Here is a 21700-nt window from a genome sequence, read left to right as displayed (position 1 = left end):
ATCAGGGTCTGTCCTGTTCCCTCTGCAGACCCAGCATGTCAGGACTCCACCTGGTGAAGCGCGGCCGAGAACTGAAGAAGCTGGACCTGCACAGAGACTTTACCGTGGCCTCCCCAGCTGAGTTTGTCGTGCGCTTTGGGGGGGACCGGGTCATTGAGAAGGTACAGATGGCATCCCGGCAGTCGGGGTGGGGTGGGGCCCCTCTTTCCAGCTGGAGGTAAGAATACCTGCTTCAGGCTCATTGTCATGCTGCAGAGAAAGGGCCAGGCCACCTTTCTGTGAGGACTTGCTAAGTGCTATGTGCTGGAATTCATCACCTTTCACCCTCCCAAGCCGAAGTGACAGATGCTACTACAGTGACAGATGCTACGAAGTGACAGATTTCACAGAAGAGTAGATTGAGGTCTGCAAAGCCCCCAAGGTGCCTTTGTGCAAGGGACTGCTTCCTAGGTTATTGGGGGCAGGCATAAAACCCAGCTCTGTCCTTCTGAGGTGTGGAGCTCCTTCCAGGAGAGGAGGCCCGTGTACCAAAGTAACAGTGATGAAGGGAAACAACTAACATTTGCTATTTATAAAGGCTTTTCACATTGTTTCCCATTCCATGGGGTTAAGGCTCTAGGCCACAGACTGATGATTCCTGACGTATTCGTTCAGGAGCCAAGATGCAGAGATTTGACATTGGTTGTCCAAAGTCACATAGCTGGTTAGTGCTGAAGTTGAGATTTGAACGCAGTTCTGTTTGATGCGAAGGCCTTGTTCTTTTCCATTTTGCTTGAGAGTGGTGGTGGTAGTATTGATAACAGCAGCAGCTTCGATTTTTTGGGAGGCCCACTCAGCCAGGCATCCTATGAAGTGCTTTATGTATCACGTCTCATTTTGCCACCCCCCCCCAGTCCTGTCAGCTGCTATGATTTTACAGAATCTCCTGGGTGGGGATCCAGAAGCTTCATTTCTGCCACACTCACCAGGGGAAGTCATAGCTGGGAACTGTTGCAGCCAGCCTGACTGGTGGCCAGCATTCAGTCCTGGAGAGCCGAGAGACTGGGTGGCCACTGAAGGCCTCAGCCCAGAGCTGCTGTGCTTTTGTGACTTTGGAGTTGACCGTGGCTTGCCCTCTCTCCTAGACTCCTTGTGGGAAAGCTGCAGCTGCTCAAATAGAACAGCAGGCCAGCCTGCAGTGGCCTTCTCCTCTGGGGGCTCCCAGAATGTGCTAGAACAAATGGGGCCCCGGGAAACTGGCTGTCCTGGGGTCACCCAGAGCCCTTCTTTCTTGACCAAGCCTTGTTTAGGTAATAAGATTAAGAAAATCACAGCCCTGCCCTTCCATCATTGTTCTTCAGGAGGCATTTTTGAAAAAGAGAGCACTGAATCTGAGCCCAGAGCTCTGGGCTCCATCTTTGGTGGCCACTCTATAGGATATGACATCTGGGCTCAGTGTCCCCTTCTGTAAAATAGAGGCCATCACATTCTCAATGTCTAATGAGACTTGTCCTTCAGGAGTGTCATGAAAATTAGTCAGCAATGGAAGGGCCTTAAAATTATATTCTTGCCATATAAGTCAGAGCTTTGAAGCCATATGCCTTTTTTTTTTTTTTTTTTTTGAAAAGAACACTAGAGCTTGGTTTTATTTCTTATACACAAGCCAGGAAACTGGCCAGTCTGAGCTCCTAATGTGGAGATGAAGCTCAGAGAGGGAAGGGGCCTGTCTAATGCCACACAGGAAGTTCATGACACATTAAGAATGGAAACCAGAAAAAAAAAAAAAAAAGAATGGAAACCAGGAACTTTTCTTTTGCTCTCAGTTGCTGAGGACAGCTAGCATTGCTGCCTTTCCTCTCTACTGAGTCCGAGGCCTTAATCTCCAGAATGCAGAGGCAGCCATGGGGGTGGGGGCAGTTTAGAGCACAGGTCAGACCGTGCGGGGCTCAGGAGTCTCATCTCTGCCATTTACTAGTTGTGTGACCTTGGGCAAGTGCCTTAACTCCTTGAGTTTTAGAATCTTTAATCCCAAGTAGAGATAAGAATATAGCCACTTTCAAGGACTGATGTGAGGGTGAAGTGAAATAATGTTGGTAAGATATATTGTGCTGTAGCTTGGTACATACTGGGCATTCACAAGTGTTAAATGATCATGATGGTGCCAACAAAGGAATAAAAAATCATTCATTCATCCCATCCTGTCCATATTATCCATCTATCTGTCCCTCCACCCACCTGTCCATCTATCCATGCACCTGTCCGTTCATCCATCCTTCTGTCCACCCATCCATCCATCCTTTTATCCATCCATCCATTCATCCATCCATCCAACCTATTCATACATCTACCCACTCACCCACCCATCTGTCCATCCATCCACGCACACACCCACCTGTCCATTTGTCCATCATCCATCCATCCACTCACCCATCTGCCCATTTATCAGCCATCCACCCACCTACCTATCCATCTCTCCATCCATCCAGCCAGCCAGCCAGCCATCCACTCACCCATTGCCCATCTAACAGCCATCCACTCACCCACCTGTCTGTCCATCCATCCATCCATCTAATCCTCTGACCATTCATTCATTCATCCACCCACCCACCCACCCATTTGATTATCATCTATTTATGCAACCAGAAGATTTTGAGCACCTCTCTGCTAGGCTGTGTGCTATAGAAATGAAAGAGGTACCTCAGAAGGCTCTGTAGCTGTGAGATGGACCGCAGGGTAGTATGCAGCTCCCAGCGCAGGTAGGTGTGTAGCTCTAGACCCTTCCTTATTTTCCCTGTCCAGGTGCTCATCGCCAACAATGGCATCGCTGCCGTGAAGTGCATGCGCTCCATCCGCAGGTGGGCCTATGAGATGTTCCGCAACGAGCGGGCCATCCGGTTTGTAGTCATGGTGACCCCAGAGGACCTGAAGGCCAATGCAGGTACCTGGGCCTTGGCTCCTTCCCCTCCTGCCACCCCCTGTCCTTACCTGCCCTCACCTCCTCCATTATAGCTAGGCAAGTCCATCTAAGACCCCAGAGCCTCAGGATACCTCTCCTGAGCCTGCATTTATTTGCCTTTTCTTCTTTATTTAATTAAAAATACAAAAGTTTAATACGCAGAGTGGAAATTCCATCTTTGAGAGATGTCCATGTTACAGCAGATTGGCTTCTCTTCCTCCAGGTGTTTTCCCCACAGATGTCTGTATTGGACTTTAATCATCCATTCTTCTGTTCATTTGTTCTCTATGTCTACTAGCATAGATCATTCTATAAATAACTGTTGGACAATTTGCTTTTTTTCTTGAATAATAGTATCCCTTTATAGACCTTTATCCTTACAGGAGCCAAAGTGATTTCTTAAGAACATAGCTCAGGGGCACCTTGGTGTCTCAGTGGTTGAGCATCTGCCTTTAGCTCAGGTTGTGGTCGTGGGGTCCTGGGATCGAGTCCCATATCGGGCTCCTTGCAGGGAGCCTGCTCCTCCCTCTGCCTGTGTCTCCGCCTCTCTCTGTGTGTCTCTCAGGAATAAATAAAATCTTTAAAACACACACACACACACACACACACACACACACACACACACACACACACACACACACACACACACACACACACACCTCAGGTTCTGTCAGGAACTCTTTAAATGCTTTAGAGGCTGCAGTACTATTCCCTGCCCTCCCTCCCAGAGCACAGGCCCTGGGCTCCACCCTGCACAGATGTAGCCTCTTTCTAACTCAGAGGGCAGGTTTGATTGTCAGCTCTATTTTATAGATGAGGCAGTTGAGGCACAGGGAGGTGAGTCATTCCCCAGTGTCATATAGGCTATATGTGAAGCAGGCAGAATTGGAACCCCAGGCTGTCTGAATCCACAGTCTTACTCTGTGGGGGCTCCCATCACACTCAGGCTAAAATTCCACATCTTTATGCAGGGCAGTTAAGGTACCATACAGCGTGGCTCTAGCCCCATCCAGTACCTCATGCCCTCTAATCCTGGGTCCGAGTTGCACTGGCCTCATCAGTTCCTGGACTAGCTGAGCTCTTTCCTGTCCCAGAACCTTGGAACATGCTGGATCTTCTGCTGACAATGCTTTTCCCCGAAGTTCCTGGCACAGCAAGCCTCCATCCCTCCCTGCCCTAACCTTCCAGTCATGTCCTCCCGTGTGGCTTTCCCAGAGGTCCCTGGCACAGACCCCAGTCTGATGTTACTGTGTCTGTTTTCTTTTTATCTTCTCTAACAGTGGAGAAAAACTCAGGGATGAGAGGGAGCTTGTCTAACTTCTCACTTTGTCACCTCTGGGACCTCCCCTGTGGCTGTCACTCATGTGTTCCATAAACATCGGAGGCAGCAGCCTGGAAGGAACAGCCACTCTTAGGTCTCTTTCAGGGTCTGCACATAAAGTTCCACACTGTTCCTTCTCAGGATCCCAGAGAATTCCATAGTATGGAGATTTTAATCTTTGCCTTTGGCTTGAGTCTAGCGTTTAAAAGTTCAAAACACGGTCCAGTGGGAATCCTGTTACATCACTCTTTGGCTTCATTGATGACTAGGGTTTTTTAGGACATATTTATTCCTAAAAGTAGAATTTCTGGTGTAAAGGGCATGACTATTTTACAGTCAAAATCAAAATGTTGTATTGTATTCAGCCTTAAAAAGAAAGGATATCCTTCCACGTGGTACAATTGTGGATGGACCTGGAAGACATCATGCTAAGTGCAAGAAACCGGTCACAAAAAGACAAATACTATCGGATTCTGCATACATGAGGTCCCTAGAGTCGAGAGGTTCATAAAGAGGGCGGTGGCCAGGGGCTGCGGGAGGGGAAAGGGGGAGCTGTTGTTTAATGGGTTGAGTTTCAGATTTGCAAGAGAAGAAAGTGCAGGAGATCTGTTTCACAACACTGAACCACCATTTACCAGCGCTAAATACTATTGAACTGCACACTTGAAAAAAGAGTTAGGTGGTAAATTTTGTTATCTGTTTTTCCCCATGATTGAAAACATTTTATTGTTTAATGGCCAAACAATATGTAGATAAACTTGAAATAGGGATGAATAGAACACCCCCACCTCTCATCCCAACTGTTCTGATAGTTTCCTTCCTTCTTTCTTTCTTCCCTCCCAGGCCTTGTCCTTGTTGCATAGAGATTTGCACAAAGTGGAAGTCATGTTCAGTTGTCTTCAAATGATCATACACATGTGTACCTTGTGGCCACAGAATCTTCTTGGTTATCCTTTCAATGGCCATATGCAGTCATGCAGTGAACTTCAGCCTCTCATTTTTTCTTTCCTTTTCTCATCTGATTCCAGAGTATATCAAGATGGCAGATCAGTATGTTCCTGTCCCAGGAGGGCCCAACAATAACAATTATGCCAATGTGGAACTGGTTGTGGACATTGCCAAGAGAATCCCGGTGCAGGTAAGTCGGGTGGGGTGCCTCAGTCTGCCCACAGTGGGAATGATGCTCTGTGATCTGGAGCAACTCACTCCTATAGTTTGGAAGGGACAGAGGCTCCAGGTTCTCCAAGACTCTGAAATCTGGGTCTGATGTGACACTGTGAAGAGCTTTCGATGTGTGATGGGAGGGGGATTCTAGAAGGAAGATCTTTATTCACATGTCTCTGTGTTTACAGGCGGTGTGGGCTGGCTGGGGCCATGCTTCTGAAAACCCCAAACTGCCGGAGCTCCTGTCCAAGCATGAGATTGCTTTCTTAGGTAGAGTGTATCTCCATCAGATATGTGGGAATAGGGATATTGATGGGACATTCTGGCGGGTCAGGTTCTCTTTCCAGTGTGGCCCTGCAAGGTGTGGGTCAATTTGATACTCCCACCTCACCTTTTCATTGTCCAATGTGGGAAGGGACGTTGGCCAACCCAGGAACATAGCCTTTGCCATGGGTACCACAGGAGAATGATGCCAAGGGCAAGCAGAATCCACTGCTTGTGCTCCTTCTGGTACCAAGATACCAGACATACTCAGATTTCTAACTGGGCTTGGAGGTCACATTTCCAATAAGCCCACACCTTTCTTGGGCTATTCTCAGGGCTTTGGAATGCCCTAGCATTTTGGGACCAGAGTCCCTCATCTCTATGATTTATGAGGTAAAATGATACTTATTATGGCATCTGTTTGTTTTAGGATTTGCATTTGTCAACCTTGTGTGTGTAGTTATGCTGTCTGACATCTTTGCATGATTTAGGAGAATCATTTACCATCCATAATAAATTCCTGTTGCTGCTCCTTAACTCTGGACCTGCAGCACACACTGTGTTTGAAGCAACTCAGTACAAATCAACACCTGATATCCCAAGGGTCTGCCTAGTGACATGTATTTGCTTATATTTTCTCTGTCCATCGTCTTTGGCTGTCACATGGGTTGATCATCCAGCCCACAGGCCAGCAAATTACAGTCCACAGGCCAAATCCAGCCCACTGTCTGCTTTTGTAAATGAAGTTTTATTGAACAGCCCTACTCATTCATTTATGTATTGCCTATGGTTGCTTTTGCCCAACACTGGCAAAGTTGAGTATTTGTGACAGAGATAAGCAGACCCACAAAGCTGAAAATATTTCTTATGTGGCTCATTACAGGAGAAATTTGTTAACCCAGCGTCTAGTTTTTTGAGGTGCTAGCTTGCCCCTTTGGTCTAGTTTTTTGCCTTTCTCCTGAAAAGTGAGTTCTGTGTATGTGACATAGCTTAAGTTTTAACTCAGACCAGGTTTACAGTCCACATATATTAAAACAGCAGACTTCATCCACATATAATGAAGTGGCAGATTAATAGATTTTTTTTTCCTTCCCCAACTTGATGTTAAATTCCTCTAGATCTAGGACCTGAGTACTTTTCTTTGATCCTTTGGTTGGCACTTGGCTGGGAGGGGCTTATGACTAACTTGATTCTTCTGCCTTCCCCTTTGTCCCTGATCCCTCAGGCCCTCCCAGTGAGGCCATGTGGGCCTTGGGAGATAAGATTGCCTCCACCATCGTGGCCCAGACACTGCAAATCCCAACACTGCCCTGGAGTGGAAGTGGTAAGTGGCCTGAGCTTCACTTAGGGGGATCTCTTCCACCCAATCTGAGCAGATGGGGTGACAGGACTATGCTTTTTTTATTCTTTCATTTAAAAATTTAAAAATTCTTAAAGCAGTGGTACAGTTTCATTGTAGAAAACAGAAAATAGGGATCCCTGGGTGGTGCAGCGGTTTAGCGCCTGCCTTTGGCCCAGGGCGCGATCCTGGAGACCCGGGATCGAATCCCACGTCAGGCTCCCGGTGCATGGAGCCTGCTTCTCCCTCTGCCTATGTCTCTGCCTCTCTCTCTCTCTCTGTGTGACTATCATAAATAAATAAAAATTAAAAAAAAAAAGAAAGAAAACAGAAAATATAGAATTACAAAAAAAAAAAAAAAAAAAAAGAGAGAGAAGACATAGAAATCATCCATAATCCTATGACCTGGTATTGAACATTTGTTATATTCTAGGTACCTATCTTTCCAGCCTTTTTTCTAGGCACATCCAGAGATCTTGTATTTACTGTGGTTTTTTTTTTTTTTTTTTTTTTTTTTTTTTTTTTTTACTGTGGTTTGTGACTTATTTTTTCTAACTAATGCTTATATGTCAATAAATACACTTTACAATATTTAAAATGTCTGGATAGGATTTTATCATATAGATGTATCATAATTTACTTAACAATCCTCTATAGTTACATATTTAGGTTGTTTCCAGGTCGTTTTGCTCTAATTTTAAAAAATACTAAAAGTAAGGACACCTAGATGGCTTATTGGTTAAGTGTCTGACTCTGGCTCTGGTCATGATCTCAGTGTCCTGGGACTGAGACCAGCCTTGGGCTCCAAGCTTACTGGGGAGTCTGCTTCTCCTTTTCTCCCCGCCCCTCCCCCAACTCATGTTCTTTCTCTGTCTCAAATCTTTTATTTTTTATTTTTTAAAAAAGATTTTATTTATTTATTCATGAGAAACACAGAGAGAGAGAGAGAGAGAGAGAGGCAGAGGGAGAAGCAGGTTCCATGCAGGGAGCCTGATGCGGGACTCGATCCCGGGACTCCAGGATCATGCCCTGGGCCGAAGGTGGCGCTAAACTGCTGAGCCACCCAGGGATCCCCCTCAAATAAATCTTTTAAAAAATACTTAAGGTAATGGAGTCTTTATAGTCTAATAGCTAAATCTCTATGTACTTTTTATTTTTTTTATTTTTATCTTTTTAAAGATTTTATTTATTTATTCATAGACAGAGAGGCAGAGACACAGGGAGAGGGAGAAGCAGGCTCCATGCAGGGAGCCCGATGTGGGACCCAATCCCGGGTCTCCAGGATCACACCCCAGGCTGCAGGCAGCGCCAAACTGCTGCGCCACCAGGGCTGCCCTCTCTGTACTTTTTAATCATTTCCTTCAGATAAATTCCAAAAGGTGAAATTTCTAGGATAAATTAAAAATAAACGGGATAAAGTCTCAGGAATTTCCTATACAGTTTGATTTTTCACCCAAAGATGGAATTTTAAATTTGTAATGGAAAGTTTATTTGTTTTTAATCTTCACAGGATTTTAGAAAACACTGATTTATGTATGTATAAATGACTTTAGTGGGTAGAATTGGAATTTTTTTGAGTTCAGGTTAATATGGTTGTTTCTGGTAGGCTCAGTCTGAATTTCTTAAGCTTGATTTCCCATTCAAGGTTGAGTTAGCCCTTAAAAGAACATTAAAAGCCTTTGTGGGAAGCTGAAGGGCCATATCTATATACTGTTGCTCCAGCAGCCAGGTCTAGAGAGGCTTTGGTGAGGAAAGGCCCTGTGGTTTCTGTGTTGTGTATCTCTGTCATTCTTGGGATGTTTCAGCTCTTTCTATGATTCTCTAGGTCTGATGGTAGAATGGTCAGAAGATGATCTGCAGGAGGGGAAAAGAATCACTGTCCCAGAAGATATTTACAACCAGGGCTGTGTGAAAGATATAGATGAAGGCTTAGAGGTAAACACAGGGCTTGGGGGTGGGGGACAAGATGCTGGCACCTTCTCATTGTCCTGGTAGCATGGAAACTGTCTACCTTCTAAAGAGGTCTATCTGTCCTTTGCCCTCAGGTGGCTGAAAAAATTGGTTTTCCCTTGATGATCAAAGCATCTGAAGGTGGCGGAGGGAAAGGAATCCGGAAGGCAGAGAGTGCTGAGGACTTCCCAATCCTTTTCAGACAAGTGAGCTGTTCTTGCTGAGTATTTTTCCATACATCTTTGGGAATTGTGTATGTTTAGTTGTTGGCCACTGGATTATTTTTATTAGCATTTCTGTGTCTGAAATCAAGAAGACACTCGTGGGAGCTGACATACTGCTGTGCTGTGTTCCAAAGCAAATGTGTGCATTTTCACACACACAAGTCCATGGTTTGGGTTGGTCTGTACACCGTATTTCCTTAGATGTTTGATCCTGTGAATCCACCTGACTTTAAATGATTTCAGAGACACAGGGCCAGAATATCTATCTGTTTGTGACTATATTTGTCTATCTAAAGATGGGACGTTTTGTAAATGTTAGTAGTCTTAGTATTTTTAACATTTCCAGAAGATTCACTTTTGTTATAGGAATGAACCATGTATTTACTTATTCGTAGCTGGGTTTTCACTTTTAAAACTTCGTGCCTATTATAGTTTCCCACTGACAATGTTAAAAAAAAAAGGTAAACTAATGATCTTCTCGTTCTTAATGCAACTGTTTTAGTATTTCTAGGGTTTCTTCTAGATTTTGTTCACATGCATGTTTTGAAGAGTCATATCATTTTAAAACATTTGTTCTGCACAATGCTTTGTTTTACATTTAAAAAAATTCTAAATTGTAGATCACAGATATGTTTTCCATCTTATTGCAGTCTTTACGATTATTTTGATCATTGCATAATATTCCCTGTGTGTCTGTATTATCAAGCCTTTCCTTTTTTGTGAAATGTTAAGTTTGTTTCCATTTCTATTATGAATAATACTATAATACATATATTTCATAATATATAACATATATATTCTATAACATGTAACAATACTCAGCTGTTTTTTTCTTCTTCTGAATTATGTTCTTGGGTAAAGACCACATGCTAAGGACTTAGTTATGTAGCACACACATGCACTTGCAAAAACATGTCAATAAGTTGCTTTCTAAAAAGATTTACCAAGTAAACAGCTGTGGGTAGTATACGGGTGTCCTGGAAAGTAAGTGGTTTCACTATCATGTGTCTCCACTGGGGTAGATAGGTTTTTGGGGTCCTTTGTGGGGGAGAAGAAGTTCTACTTAGTTGAAAGTTGCAAAAGTTAAAAAAAAAAAAAAAAAGAAAGAAAGTTGCAAATGTAGTATGGAGTCCCCATCTACCCTTCATCTGGTTTCCCACTGTTAACATCTTCTGTTAGCTATGCTGTGTTTGTCACAACTAAGAGATTAACAGGGATACTTTTCTATTAAGTGGACTCCAGACTTGACTCAGATCTTACCAGGTTTTCCCACTAATCTCCTCTTTCTGTGTCAGGATCCAGTCCTGGATCCTCCATTACGTTTGAGGGTTGTGTAGGTTTTAAAGTCTTTCTTTTTGGGCAGCCCAGGTGGCTCAGTGGTTTAGTGCTGCCTTCAGCCCAGGGCGTGATGCTGGAGACCCGGGATCAAGTCCCATGTCAGGCTCCGTGCATGGAGCCTGCTTCTCCCTCTGCCTGTGTCTCTGCCTCTCTCTTTCTCTCCTCTCTGTGTATTCTCATGAATAAATAAATAAAATCTTAAAAAAAAAAAAAAGCCTTTTTTTCCTCCCCTTTCTTTAAAATAGATGTTACTTTTTAGGGCAGTTTTCAATTCACAGCAAAATTGAAAGTGCAGAGCTCCCCTATGCCTACTGCCCCAACATGCGCAGAGGTGTCGCAAGGGCGACAAAAGGAAACTTTTGATTATGTGAGTGCAACATGAAAATGTTCTTATGAGAACATGCAAACACTTTAGGGATATGTTAAACATGAAGAAGGAAAATTCTCTTTTCATCACCACCTCTGAACTCCTCCCAGATGTAACCAGGTGACAGTTGGGTTTCTTTCCAGCACTTTGTATATATTTTTTAAAATTTTTCTTTTAAAGATTTTTTAAAAAATTTAGAGTAATTTCTATACCCAATATGGGGCTTGAGCTTACAACCTGAGATCAAGAGTTGTATGCTTTACTGACTGAGCCAGCCAGGTGCCCCTGTATATGCTTTTATATAGGCGTTCATACAGTTCTGTTTTACTATTTTTCATAGAAGTAGGGCCATCCCATATATTACTGCAGCTTGCTTTTTATTTTATTTATTTATTCATTTAAAAAATATTTTATTTATTTATGCATGAGAGACACAGAATGAGAGAGAGAGGCAAAGACACAGGCAGAGGCAGAAGCAGGCTCCCTGCAGGGAGCCCAATGTGGGACTTGATCCGGGGACTCCAGGATCATGCCCTGGGCCGAAGGCAAGTGCCAAACCACTGAGCCACCCAGAGATCCCTGCAGCTTGCTTTTTTTTTTTTTTTTTTTTTTTTGCAGCTTGCTTTTTAAAAGAAATTCTTAGAAATCATTCCACGTGAACACTTATTTTTATACTATGGTTAAGAATTTCATCATTAAGGAATTTCGATTGCCTTTTAATGTCAAAAGAATGAAATAAGTCTATCTAGGCTCCACCATAGCTAGCTGAGAGAGTACTATTTAAGGAGGAAAAGAAACTGCAGGACAGCATATTTTAGTCCTGTTTTTATTCAAAAGACATTATGTATATTGTATGTGTTCCTGTACGTATAGCAGAAAACTGATGTGTACCCAGCTCTTAGAGCACGTTAACTTAACCACTTAACTATTAACCACATTAAACTCTTACCCAGTGTGTGCCCAAAGCTTAACAGCACATTATCTTTAGGAGATGGGATTGTGGGGGAAATCCTACCTTCTACATTATGTATTTTGACAGCGTTGGACCTAAAACATCAAGGAGAATGGCATGTCTGTAACAGAGGTAAAACAAAGTGAAAAGGTCAGCAGAATCATGGACCTGTCTTCAGAGGATTTCCCACTCTGACCCTGGTCTCCCAGGGAAGAACAAGCCACTCTGCTGTCCCTGCAGGTGCAGAGTGAGATCCCCGGCTCCCCCGTCTTTCTCATGAAGCTGGCCGAGCACGCCCGACACCTGGAGGTCCAGATTCTTGCTGACCAATATGGGAACGCTGTGTCTCTGTTCGGCCGTGACTGCTCCATCCAGCGCCGGCATCAGAAGATCATCGAGGAGGCGCCGGCCACCATCGCCATACCGGCTGTGTTCGAGTTCATGGAGCAGGTGGGCTCTGCAGAGCTCAGTGAGGGGATGCGGTGGGTAGCTGCAGGGAGAGCCATCCCACCCAGCCAGCAAGAGCGCCCTACAGTCCACATGCCAAAGTGGGGTGACACTGGGGGCCCATCATAGGGAGTGTGATCTCTGAAGTTCCGAAAGAACTCATGCACAGCAGATCCTCAGCATTTGGTTGGGGTGCTAATAAGCCACCATTAAGACGATCCAAGAAAACCACTGGAAACCCTTCAGGCTCTGTGTCTTTACAGTGTGCTGTCTGCCTGGCCAAGACTGTGGGCTACGTGAGCGCAGGGACGGTGGAGTATCTCTACAGCCAGGACGGCAGCTTTCACTTCTTGGAGCTGAATCCCCGCCTGCAGGTGGAACATCCCTGCACGGAAATGATTGCTGATGTCAACCTGCCGGCCGCCCAGCTACAGGCAAGGAAATGGACCCAGAGCCTTGGGGTTTCTTCCACCCAGGATGGGGTCCCTATCCTGCTCATATGAGACCTTCCTGCCCCTCTCTTGGCTGGCTTTCCCTGGGGAGTGAGTGTTTTGTTGTGTGAGTAGCACTGGGAACTACACAGGCTATGAAGTGGTTGGTCACCTTTGTTGGGCTGTGTATCCCTTTGAGAAATGGGCAAAAGCCCATTGAATTTCTCCCTGGGGAAAAAAAATTATACAGTATGCAGGGGGGTTTCGTGGATCCTCTAATGGCCATTCCCAGACACCTAATGGCCATTCGCTCAACCTTTTTCTCATTACCGCCCTCTAAGGAGCTTTTTTGGATACTTCCCCTCCCCCCCACTCTAATCTCTCCCTTTAGGAAATTTTAATACCACAGATACACTGTATATGTTTTTATTGTAGATATATCTGTGACTTATACATACAAAGAGTAAGATAGTTTAATACCCAAGAGCAGATATTTGCCTCCTTGAGGGTCAGTATCACCCCCATTGAGAACTCAGGACCCAGAGTTAGGAACTTCTGCACTAACAGGAACTCTAATTTTTAAAATATATGTCTTATGTTTGTTTCCTTCCTTCCTTCCTTCCTTCCTTCCTTCCTTCCTTCCTTCCTTCCTTCCTTCCTTCCTTCCTTCTCCCTCCCTCCCTCCCTCCCTCCCTCCCTCCCTCCCTCCCTCCCTCCCTCCTTCCTTCCTTCCTCCATCAGCATTTTTATTCTGTTTTCTATTTTGTCTTTTTCTTTCTTTTCTTTTTTTATTTTAGTTTGCAAAATTTCAGGAATATTACAAGGATAGTACACTTCTCATCTACCCCCTATGCCTTGACCCACCAGTCATTAGACTCGGACACATTCGTGTTCTGTTTGTGTTGGTATAATTTTTTGGCTTAACTTTTTGAGAGATGTCTTGATGTGAACCTTTGTGGTACTTTGCTTCTAAATACTTGAGTCAAAGGACCTCCCAAGAATAAGATCATTCTCAAAAAAAAGAAAAAAAAGAAAAAAAAGAAAAAAAAAGAAGAAAAAATGAGATCATTCTGGCACAATACCATAATAAAATGATGATACTCAGGAGATAAAGTACTGATGCCACCATGCATCTATCTGTAATTAGAAGTATAAAAATTTTAAAATATAGAAAATCTAATACCACATTAAAATTTTTGCCATTGTCCCAATACTATCCATTTACTACTGTTTTTGTTTGTTTTTAAAATGCAGGGTTCAGGGCATCTGGGTGGCTCAGTGGTTGAGCATCGACCTTTGGCTCAGATCATGGTCCCAGGGTCCTGGGATCGAGTTCCACATCAGGCTCCCCCAAAGGAAGGCTGCTTCTCCCTCTGCCTATGTCTCTGCCTCTCTCTCTCTCTGTCTTTCATGAATAAATAAATAAAATTTAAAAAGATAAGATGAAACAAAATAAATCAAATCCAGGGTCCATTCTAAGACTTCACATTCCGTTTCATTGTCATGACTTTTGAGTCTCTCATCTGGAACCTCTCCTCAGGTGTAGTTTTCTGTTCTCAATGCTGGCATTTGTGAAGAGTTCAGGCAGAAATTTCCTCAGTTTGGTGAGGAACTCTTCCTGGTGAGAGTCCCTGAAACATTTTGGCAAGTCATCACACAGGCAGCGGGGGTTCCTTAGCAAGTCACATCAGAAAGGCAAAGAAGGTTAAATCTGATTACTTGGTTAAGCAGGCATCTGGAATTTTATTCTCATCCCTCAGGACCAGCTGTCTGAGTCCTATTAAAACCTCTGCAGCCAGACACTGTCACTCCTCACCTTCCACGCCACCAAGAATCTGTGACTTTTCTTTGATGTGAGCATTTTCTTGTCATGTGAGGTTTTCCAAAAGTTGTTTCTTTTCCCAGGGACACTGTTTGCTCCCTGGCGGGGGCGGAGTCAAACCTTGTGTCTTATTCTAGCTTTGCTTCTCCTGCCACTCTGTCTCATGGTGTTGCCTGATGAGTAGGTACTCAGTACACCTGAAATCATTCCCTGCACTTCTTCTTCTATGGTATCTAGCCATGTGTTTGGTGTTTGGGTGCTCATGGGACTGATAGTCATTGGGTGGATTTCTCCATTTCAGATTGCCATGGGAGTGCCACTGCACCGGCTGAAAGATATCCGGCTTCTGTACGGAGAGTCGCCATGGGGGGTGACACCCATTTCATTTGACACTCCTGCCAATCCTCCGCTCGCCCGAGGCCATGTCATCGCAGCCAGAATCACCAGTGAGAACCCTGATGAGGCAAGTGGTAGGGGTCCCCACGCCAGCCATCTCCAGTCTCCCGGTGTGGGGCAGACCCTGAATGTTAGCCTTGGTTGTGACGCCCAGGCTTCTTGGTGTACAAAAAAGGACACTGTGCTGTGGGAAGGCACACAGTTCATTGATGGGAAGCATGTGTCAGGCACCGGGCAGATCCCTTCATGCATCTCCTTGCTCACTTACGTGACAGTGCCACTGCTAGGCAGCATTCTCCTGTACTACAGCTTTGAAGTTAGGGTATTGCTTTGTGCCTGGGACCTGCTAGGCCCTGACTGAGCCCCATTGTTGGACCCTATGGGCCACGTCCATCTTTGGGATAAGCAGCCAGGTTTAGAACCCAGGTCCTTGGTTTTCTGGTCCCTTGGACTCTTTGCTGCCCCATAAATGGAGTCTGGTCCCATGTAAGGAGTTCCTTAGCGACTTGTTCTTTGTGTCTTAAAAAAACAGCCAGCTGGCCTCTGTTACTTTACATGCTTACTTATGGTTGATTGTCAGACAGCTTCCATAATCTACCACAACCTAATTGTTTAATGATTACATTCAAGATACTCAGGGTAAGAGAGAGATATGTCACCCCGCAGCCCCTTTTTAATGAAAGAATTGTCAATTGTATCAACTCGGCATCTTTGGCTGCAAACAACGGACTCTGGCCTGGACAAAGAAAACGGGAAATTTTTTTAGGGGATTGATGGCTTGTTTATAGGTGCCTGGGAAGATGGAGGATTAAGAGTGGAAATAGTCCCAGCCCCTGAAATTCTCCATCTCTCAAAACAGATGCCTCCATTACACACATCAAGAGCCCTAATCCCAGCGAGAGGGTCCATGTCCACCCCCTCTTACCAAAATTATGCTCAGAGGGATGGTCCTTCCCCCACCACCAATAGCAAATTAGGTGTGTGTTAGCATTGAATTTCTTTATCTGCTGGAATGTTCATAATCTGGAATTCAAAATCCAACTCCTCTTTCATTTAAACTTTTTATGACTGACAATGTCAAGCTTATAAAATCAGAATGTACCTTCACTCAGCTCCATCTTGTGAACAACGTTCACCCATATTGTGTCCATACCTTCTCCCCCCCATCCCAACTTGGTTATTTATTTTTGTAGTTTTTTTTTTTTTTTTTGTAGTTTTTTTACAATAAAAATTGCATGCGAGCATGGACTTGCTGATGTGGGTATGCCCACAGATAGATACACCCTCACCCCTAGTGGGAGATATCAATGTTCTATTGATCACACTAAGCTTTTGGTTGTCGTGGGGGTTCTTGGGTTTCCCTAGGATTTAATTCTGATGCAAGTATATCTGGAGTGATGGTTGTTATTTATTTATTTTTTCTCTCATTTTGCTTTTGTTTTCTTGGCTCCAGGGGTTTAAGCCAAGCTCTGGAACAGTTCAGGAACTGAATTTCCGGAGCAGCAAGAATGTGTGGGGTTATTTCAGCGTGGCAGCTGCTGGCGGCTTACACGAATTTGCTGATTCCCAGTTCGGTCACTGCTTCTCCTGGGGAGAGAACCGGGAAGAGGCCGTTTCGTTAGTATCTCCCTCCTCCCCTCCTTCTTTCCCTCCTTCCTTCCAGAAACTAAAAGCCTGTGGCTTCAGATGCAGTAGAACTTCAGAAGACAGAGGAGCGAATCACAGAGCAGACCTTATCTTAAATGCCCTTTGCTGAAGTCCAAGGGCAAGGTCTGCCCTCTTCCTGTATGTGAGATTAAAGTCAGAGGAGCTCATGAGCTCGCCATGGTCCTTTGGTCTTGAGCTCCTTACAGGTTGCACTTGGAGGAGATCCAAAGAATGTTCAAGGGGATATCAAAATTTAAAAGATGCCAAGTACATAGTTTTTAAGAGAAAAGTGTGTGTGTGATATCTTTAAGCCTACTAAGTAGGTCCTGGAGAAGCCCACATTGACAAAGGGGTTCTTGAGTCATGAAACACCCACATCTTATATTTCTCCTGCCTTGTCCTGAGTGTAAAAAGGTAAATACCAGCTCGCTTCATGAATAAATGTTCTTGTATGGATGAATAACTATCCTTTAGACTGAAAATATCCCAAAGACTTTGTGGACATTTTGTTTAAAAAGCTTTATAATTGGGATGCCTGGATGGCTCAGTATGCAGAGGATGCGACTCTTTCTTTCTTAAGTTTATTTTGAGAGAGAGAAAGCACACATGAGAAAGGGCAGAAGGGGAGGAAGAAGGAGATTCCCCACTGAACAGGATGGGCTTGATCCTGGGACCCTGAGATCATGACCTGAATGGAAGGCAGATACTTAATCGACTGAGCCACCCAGGGACTCTGAGCACAAGACTCTTGATCTTGGGATTATAAATTCAAGCCCCACAGTGAGTGTAGCACTTACTTTAAAATAAAATCTTTAGGGGCGCCTGGGTGGCTCAGTCAATTAAGCATCTGATTCTTGATTTCAGCTCAGGTCATGATCTCAGGATCATGAAATCAAGCCCTGTGTAGGGTTCCTCGCTGAGTATGGAGCCTAGTTAGGATTTTGTCTCCCCCGACCCCCTCATTTTCTCTTTCTCTAAAAAAAGAAAGTTTTTTTTTTTTAATCTTTAAAAATATATTAAATAATAAAAAGTCATGAATTAAATTGAGTTTGGTGATTTTGATAACTGGGCTTTCTTTGCCGGCTTTATGTAATTCATTGTAATCATGATGAGTGAAAACTTGAAGGGGGAGGGAGGCCAGCCAGTCCAGCCCACTCTGATGGAAATGGCCTGTGGCTTGTTCCATGCTCTGAATGACCAGTATGGACTTCAACAGAATTCAGAGGGAAAATTCTGGCTTTCTTTGTTTTTTTTTTTTTTTTTTTTTTTTGAAAGAAAACAAGTGGGGAGGGACAGAGGGAGAGGGAGAATCTTAAGTAGGCTCCCCACTGAGCGAGGAGCCTAACACAAGGGATCTCACGACCCTGAGATCATGACCTGAGCCAAAATCTTATTGGATGCTTAGCTGACTGAGCCACCCAGGTGTCACTCTAGCTTTTGCTATTATTGTCAGAGTCTAATAGGGGGACTGACTATGCCAGTTACCCCAGGACTGAGGGCTTCCCAGGATGTGAGATTTCTCACTGCTAAAATTGGGCATGTCCTGGGCAAAGTGGGACAAATTGGCCACCCTTGAGCCCAGTAGCTTGACCCTTACATGCAGACTCCAGTGCCTACTTGACTTCCATAGACTGTTGATGTGCTCATTTGACCTCAGAGCATCTTCATTTCCCCACCCCTGAGCTGGGGTGGTTCTTGCCCTTCGGCCACACTTGCTCAATGCATGCAGGAATGCCATGACAGGTGTTAAAACTCTCCTCTCCCAGGAAGGGAATTTTTCTAATGCCTCCTCTTTCCCTGGTGCAAAACACTCTCCCTATGACTTCATAGGGAGTGAGAGGTTCAGGCCTTCGGACTGGAGCCCTCTTTAGGGGGAGATTTTCTGGGAAATGGGTGGTGGTGACCAATAAAGCACATGCAGATGGGTGACCGCCACAACCTGGGTGGGGTAGCAGTATTGGCCGTTCATAAATGCACTCCATGCATACCCAGCAGAGCACTGTCTGGATGGCGAGGGGGTGGCATCTGCTCTGGGATACGGGGATTTGAGAGGTCCAGCTGGAGAGAGGCAGAGCGACTGGCAGTGGTTGATAATAATTACAATAACAGTAATTAATCATATTCATTGCAGCTGACCTTATTTATCTGCAACTGTGTACTTTATATGGATTGTCTCATTTTAATCCTCAAGCACCCATGTGAAGTCAGGGTTATTTCCCCATTTTCCAGATGGGGAAACTGAGGCTTAAAGTGGTTAAATCACTTGCCCAAGATTGCCTGACCAGTACATGCTGGAGCTGAGATTGAAACCTGGACCATTGGACTCAGCCTCCTCTCTCAACTGTGCTACTCTGGCTCTCTGAGAACCACGCGGGGGCTCTGTTGTCTCATATATTAATTTGGAAAACAATCCATATGCCTTTCTCCTCAAGGAACATGGTGGTGGCTTTGAAGGAACTGTCCATCCGGGGTGACTTCAGGACCACCGTGGAGTATCTCATTAACCTGCTGGAGACTGCAAGCTTCCAGAACAATGATATCGACACAGGGTGGTTGGATCACCTCATTGCTGAGAAAGTGCAGGTGGGGAGCTGCCTGCTTCTCCCCTTGGGCTCACAGAGCACCCCCTACCCCCACCCCCAGCTCCTCATGGTCTTGGTCCCCACTGACCCTGACATGCAGAGTCTTTCCTAGGCTGAGAAGCCGGATATCATGCTCGGGGTGGTGTGCGGAGCCTTGAATGTGGCCGACGCAATGTTCAGAACCTGCATGACGGATTTCTTACACTCGCTGGAAAGGTAGAGTGCACAGATCATTTATCTTCCCCTGGTGGGATGTGCGTTAGTGGCAAGTAAGGCAGATAATCAGCCAGCAGGCAGTTAGTGAATCCCTCCTATGTGCTTGCCTCCGCAATTCCTCATGTGTGAACCCGGGCTGCCCTGGAGGAGGTCGCCAGGAATGGGATTCTCCAGGCAGTGGGCAGACAGCTGTGTGCTTATTCCTCCTGACTTGTGTAAGGTACGTCATGGTACTCGAGTTCAGAGAGGAGGTGCATTTGAAAAACAAAGCAGGTGACTGGTCACCTCTGCAAATGTTCCTTCCAGACCCTTGCCTAATCAGATGTGACCAGTGAAGTGGAGCAGCAGGGTAGGTAATGGCCAGGTGCTCACTGTCAGGATGGGCCAGCGTTTCTCAGCCCCACGACCCTTGACATTTTTTTTTTTTTTGACCCTTGACATTTAGAGCTGATTCATTTTTTATTGCAAGAGGGGGCTGTCCCATGCACTGTGGGAAGTTAGCATCCCTGGCCCTCTGTCCACACTGTCTCCCCTCTCTCCACCAAGAGCAGGACCATCAAGTATGTCTCCAGACATTGCCAGATGTCCTGGGGTAGAGGCAGAAATCACCTCCAGAGACACTGTGATAGGCAAATGAAACTACCAAAACAAATTTAAAAAGAGATGAACAACAACAACAAAAAAGACAAGAGATGTTAGGGCGTGGTTATCATGCTTACACATCATTACAGAGTTGCAACGCATGAGCCAGTTTCTTTCCTAAGCATGTGGCACAATTCCCATGGAGGGAATTTTTCTGAGAACAAGCATTATGGATTTTGCTCCCTGGAAAGCCCTTTTTAAATGTCTCACCTTTCAGCCAGTGCTATTTCCTTAAGTTCTGAACAATGTCACATCCCTTGCCTTTTTGTTGGATTTAACTTTTTAAATACAGCCAGGTGTGTTGGTGCTTAGGCAAGGCAAAGAGCTGAGTGATTTGTTTAAATCCAGGGGGTGGCCCTAGAGTTCTCGTTCTTCCCATAGCTGACCCCGAGTTTGTCTTTTCTTTCAGGGGCCAAGTCCTTCCTGCAGCTTCTCTGCTTAACATCGTGGACGTGGAATTAATTTATGGAGGTGTTAAGTACATTCTCAAGGTGAAGGCCCCAGGTTTTTCGGCTGTCTCCGCGCTGGAGGCTGGTGGGAGTTTTTATTTCTGGAGTGGACTTGCTTCTGCCAGGGTCCTGGGACTCCCCAGGCAGTCCCTGCCCTTGAAACTTGAGCAACTTTGGGTTTTGGAGCATGTGGGCTTGTGCAATACGCACAAGGTATAGTGGAGCATGTGTTAGTGTCCTGGGGCTACAGAATACAGAAATGGATCCTCTCAAAGTCTGGAGGCCAGAATCTAAAATCAAGGTGTCAGTTGGGCCCTGTTCTCTTTGAAGTCTCCAAGAAAGACTCTGTCTCATGCTTTCCTGGCTCCTGGTGGTTGTGGGGCAGTCCTTGCTGTTCCCTGGCTTGTAGACTGTCCCTCTAAGCTATGCCTCTGGCTTCATATGGCCGCCTTTTCTGTGTGTGTGTGTGTGTGTGTGTGTGTGTTCGCGTGTGTGTTCGTGTGTTTGCATTGTCTTCTTGTTGTGTGTCTGCTCTGAAGAACACCAGTCAGACTGCATTTAGGGTTCATTCTGCTCTAGTATGACCTCATCTAACATTTGCCAAGATGTTATTTCCATGTAGAGTTGTTTTGGAGGTGCCAGGAAGGATGTGCATTTAGAAGGGGGGTGGGGACAATATCCAGTCCAGTACAGAGCATGAGCAGGACCTTTGCTGAGCTGGCATAGTGTGCGGGTTCATTTCTAGGGGCTGGGAGGCCAGATCTGTCCTGTGTCTCTGCACTAAAGATCAATGTGTGGCTTTCTCATCTGTCCCTGGCCTCCTTGGGCTTCCCTGGATATTATTACTTGGGATGCTGTCCTCTGTCAGAAGTATCCAGTTACCCTTCCTGGGGCATCTAGGGTCAGTTCAGCAGAGAATATATCAGAGTATCTGAGATGTGTGGGCACAGGATCAGGTCCTGCATCCGGGTCAGGGTGATCTGTGGGGGCAAAGTGTCCCCAAGAAGCTAAGGCCTCCTTCTCAGGAGGGAAAAGATAACAGAACTCGAGTCTGGCTTTGAAGCAGAATTTTTATGACCTCTGCCTTTGAGGCAGAATTTTTATGACCTCTTTTATTTTTTTCATTTTTTAAAAAGATTTTACTTATTTGTGAGAGATACATAGAGAGAGGCAGAGACACAGGCAGAAGGAGAAGCAGGTTCCCATGGGGACCC

At 45.1% G+C, this 21700-nt stretch overlaps 1 protein-coding gene across 5 annotated transcripts in view; it reads left to right on the top strand.

The window, feature by feature from the left end:
- ACACB (acetyl-CoA carboxylase beta) overlaps positions 1 to 21700 on the top strand; it is a 131335-nt gene that overhangs the window by 46376 nt on the left and 63259 nt on the right. For all 5 annotated transcript variants that reach the window (XM_072802917.1, XM_072802918.1, XM_072802919.1 and 2 more), the window contains 14 exons: positions 29 to 161; positions 2779 to 2917; positions 5285 to 5394; positions 5609 to 5690; positions 6910 to 7008; positions 8849 to 8958; positions 9069 to 9179; positions 12095 to 12304; positions 12565 to 12735; positions 14856 to 15017; positions 16404 to 16567; positions 19030 to 19180; positions 19292 to 19395; positions 20447 to 20528. In XM_072802917.1, coding sequence (XP_072659018.1) covers positions 29 to 161; positions 2779 to 2917; positions 5285 to 5394; positions 5609 to 5690; positions 6910 to 7008; positions 8849 to 8958; positions 9069 to 9179; positions 12095 to 12304; positions 12565 to 12735; positions 14856 to 15017; positions 16404 to 16567; positions 19030 to 19180; positions 19292 to 19395; positions 20447 to 20528 — 1828 coding nt within the window. The remainder of the gene's footprint in view (positions 1 to 28; positions 162 to 2778; positions 2918 to 5284; positions 5395 to 5608; positions 5691 to 6909; positions 7009 to 8848; positions 8959 to 9068; positions 9180 to 12094; positions 12305 to 12564; positions 12736 to 14855; positions 15018 to 16403; positions 16568 to 19029; positions 19181 to 19291; positions 19396 to 20446; positions 20529 to 21700) is intronic.

Source organism: Canis lupus, chromosome 27 (genome assembly GCF_048164855.1).
Source record: "Canis lupus baileyi chromosome 27, mCanLup2.hap1, whole genome shotgun sequence".
Classification (NCBI taxonomy): Eukaryota; Metazoa; Chordata; class Mammalia; order Carnivora; family Canidae; genus Canis; species Canis lupus.
Note: the sequence above shows the minus strand (reverse complement) of the source record. Positions and strands in the feature narration are given on the sequence as shown.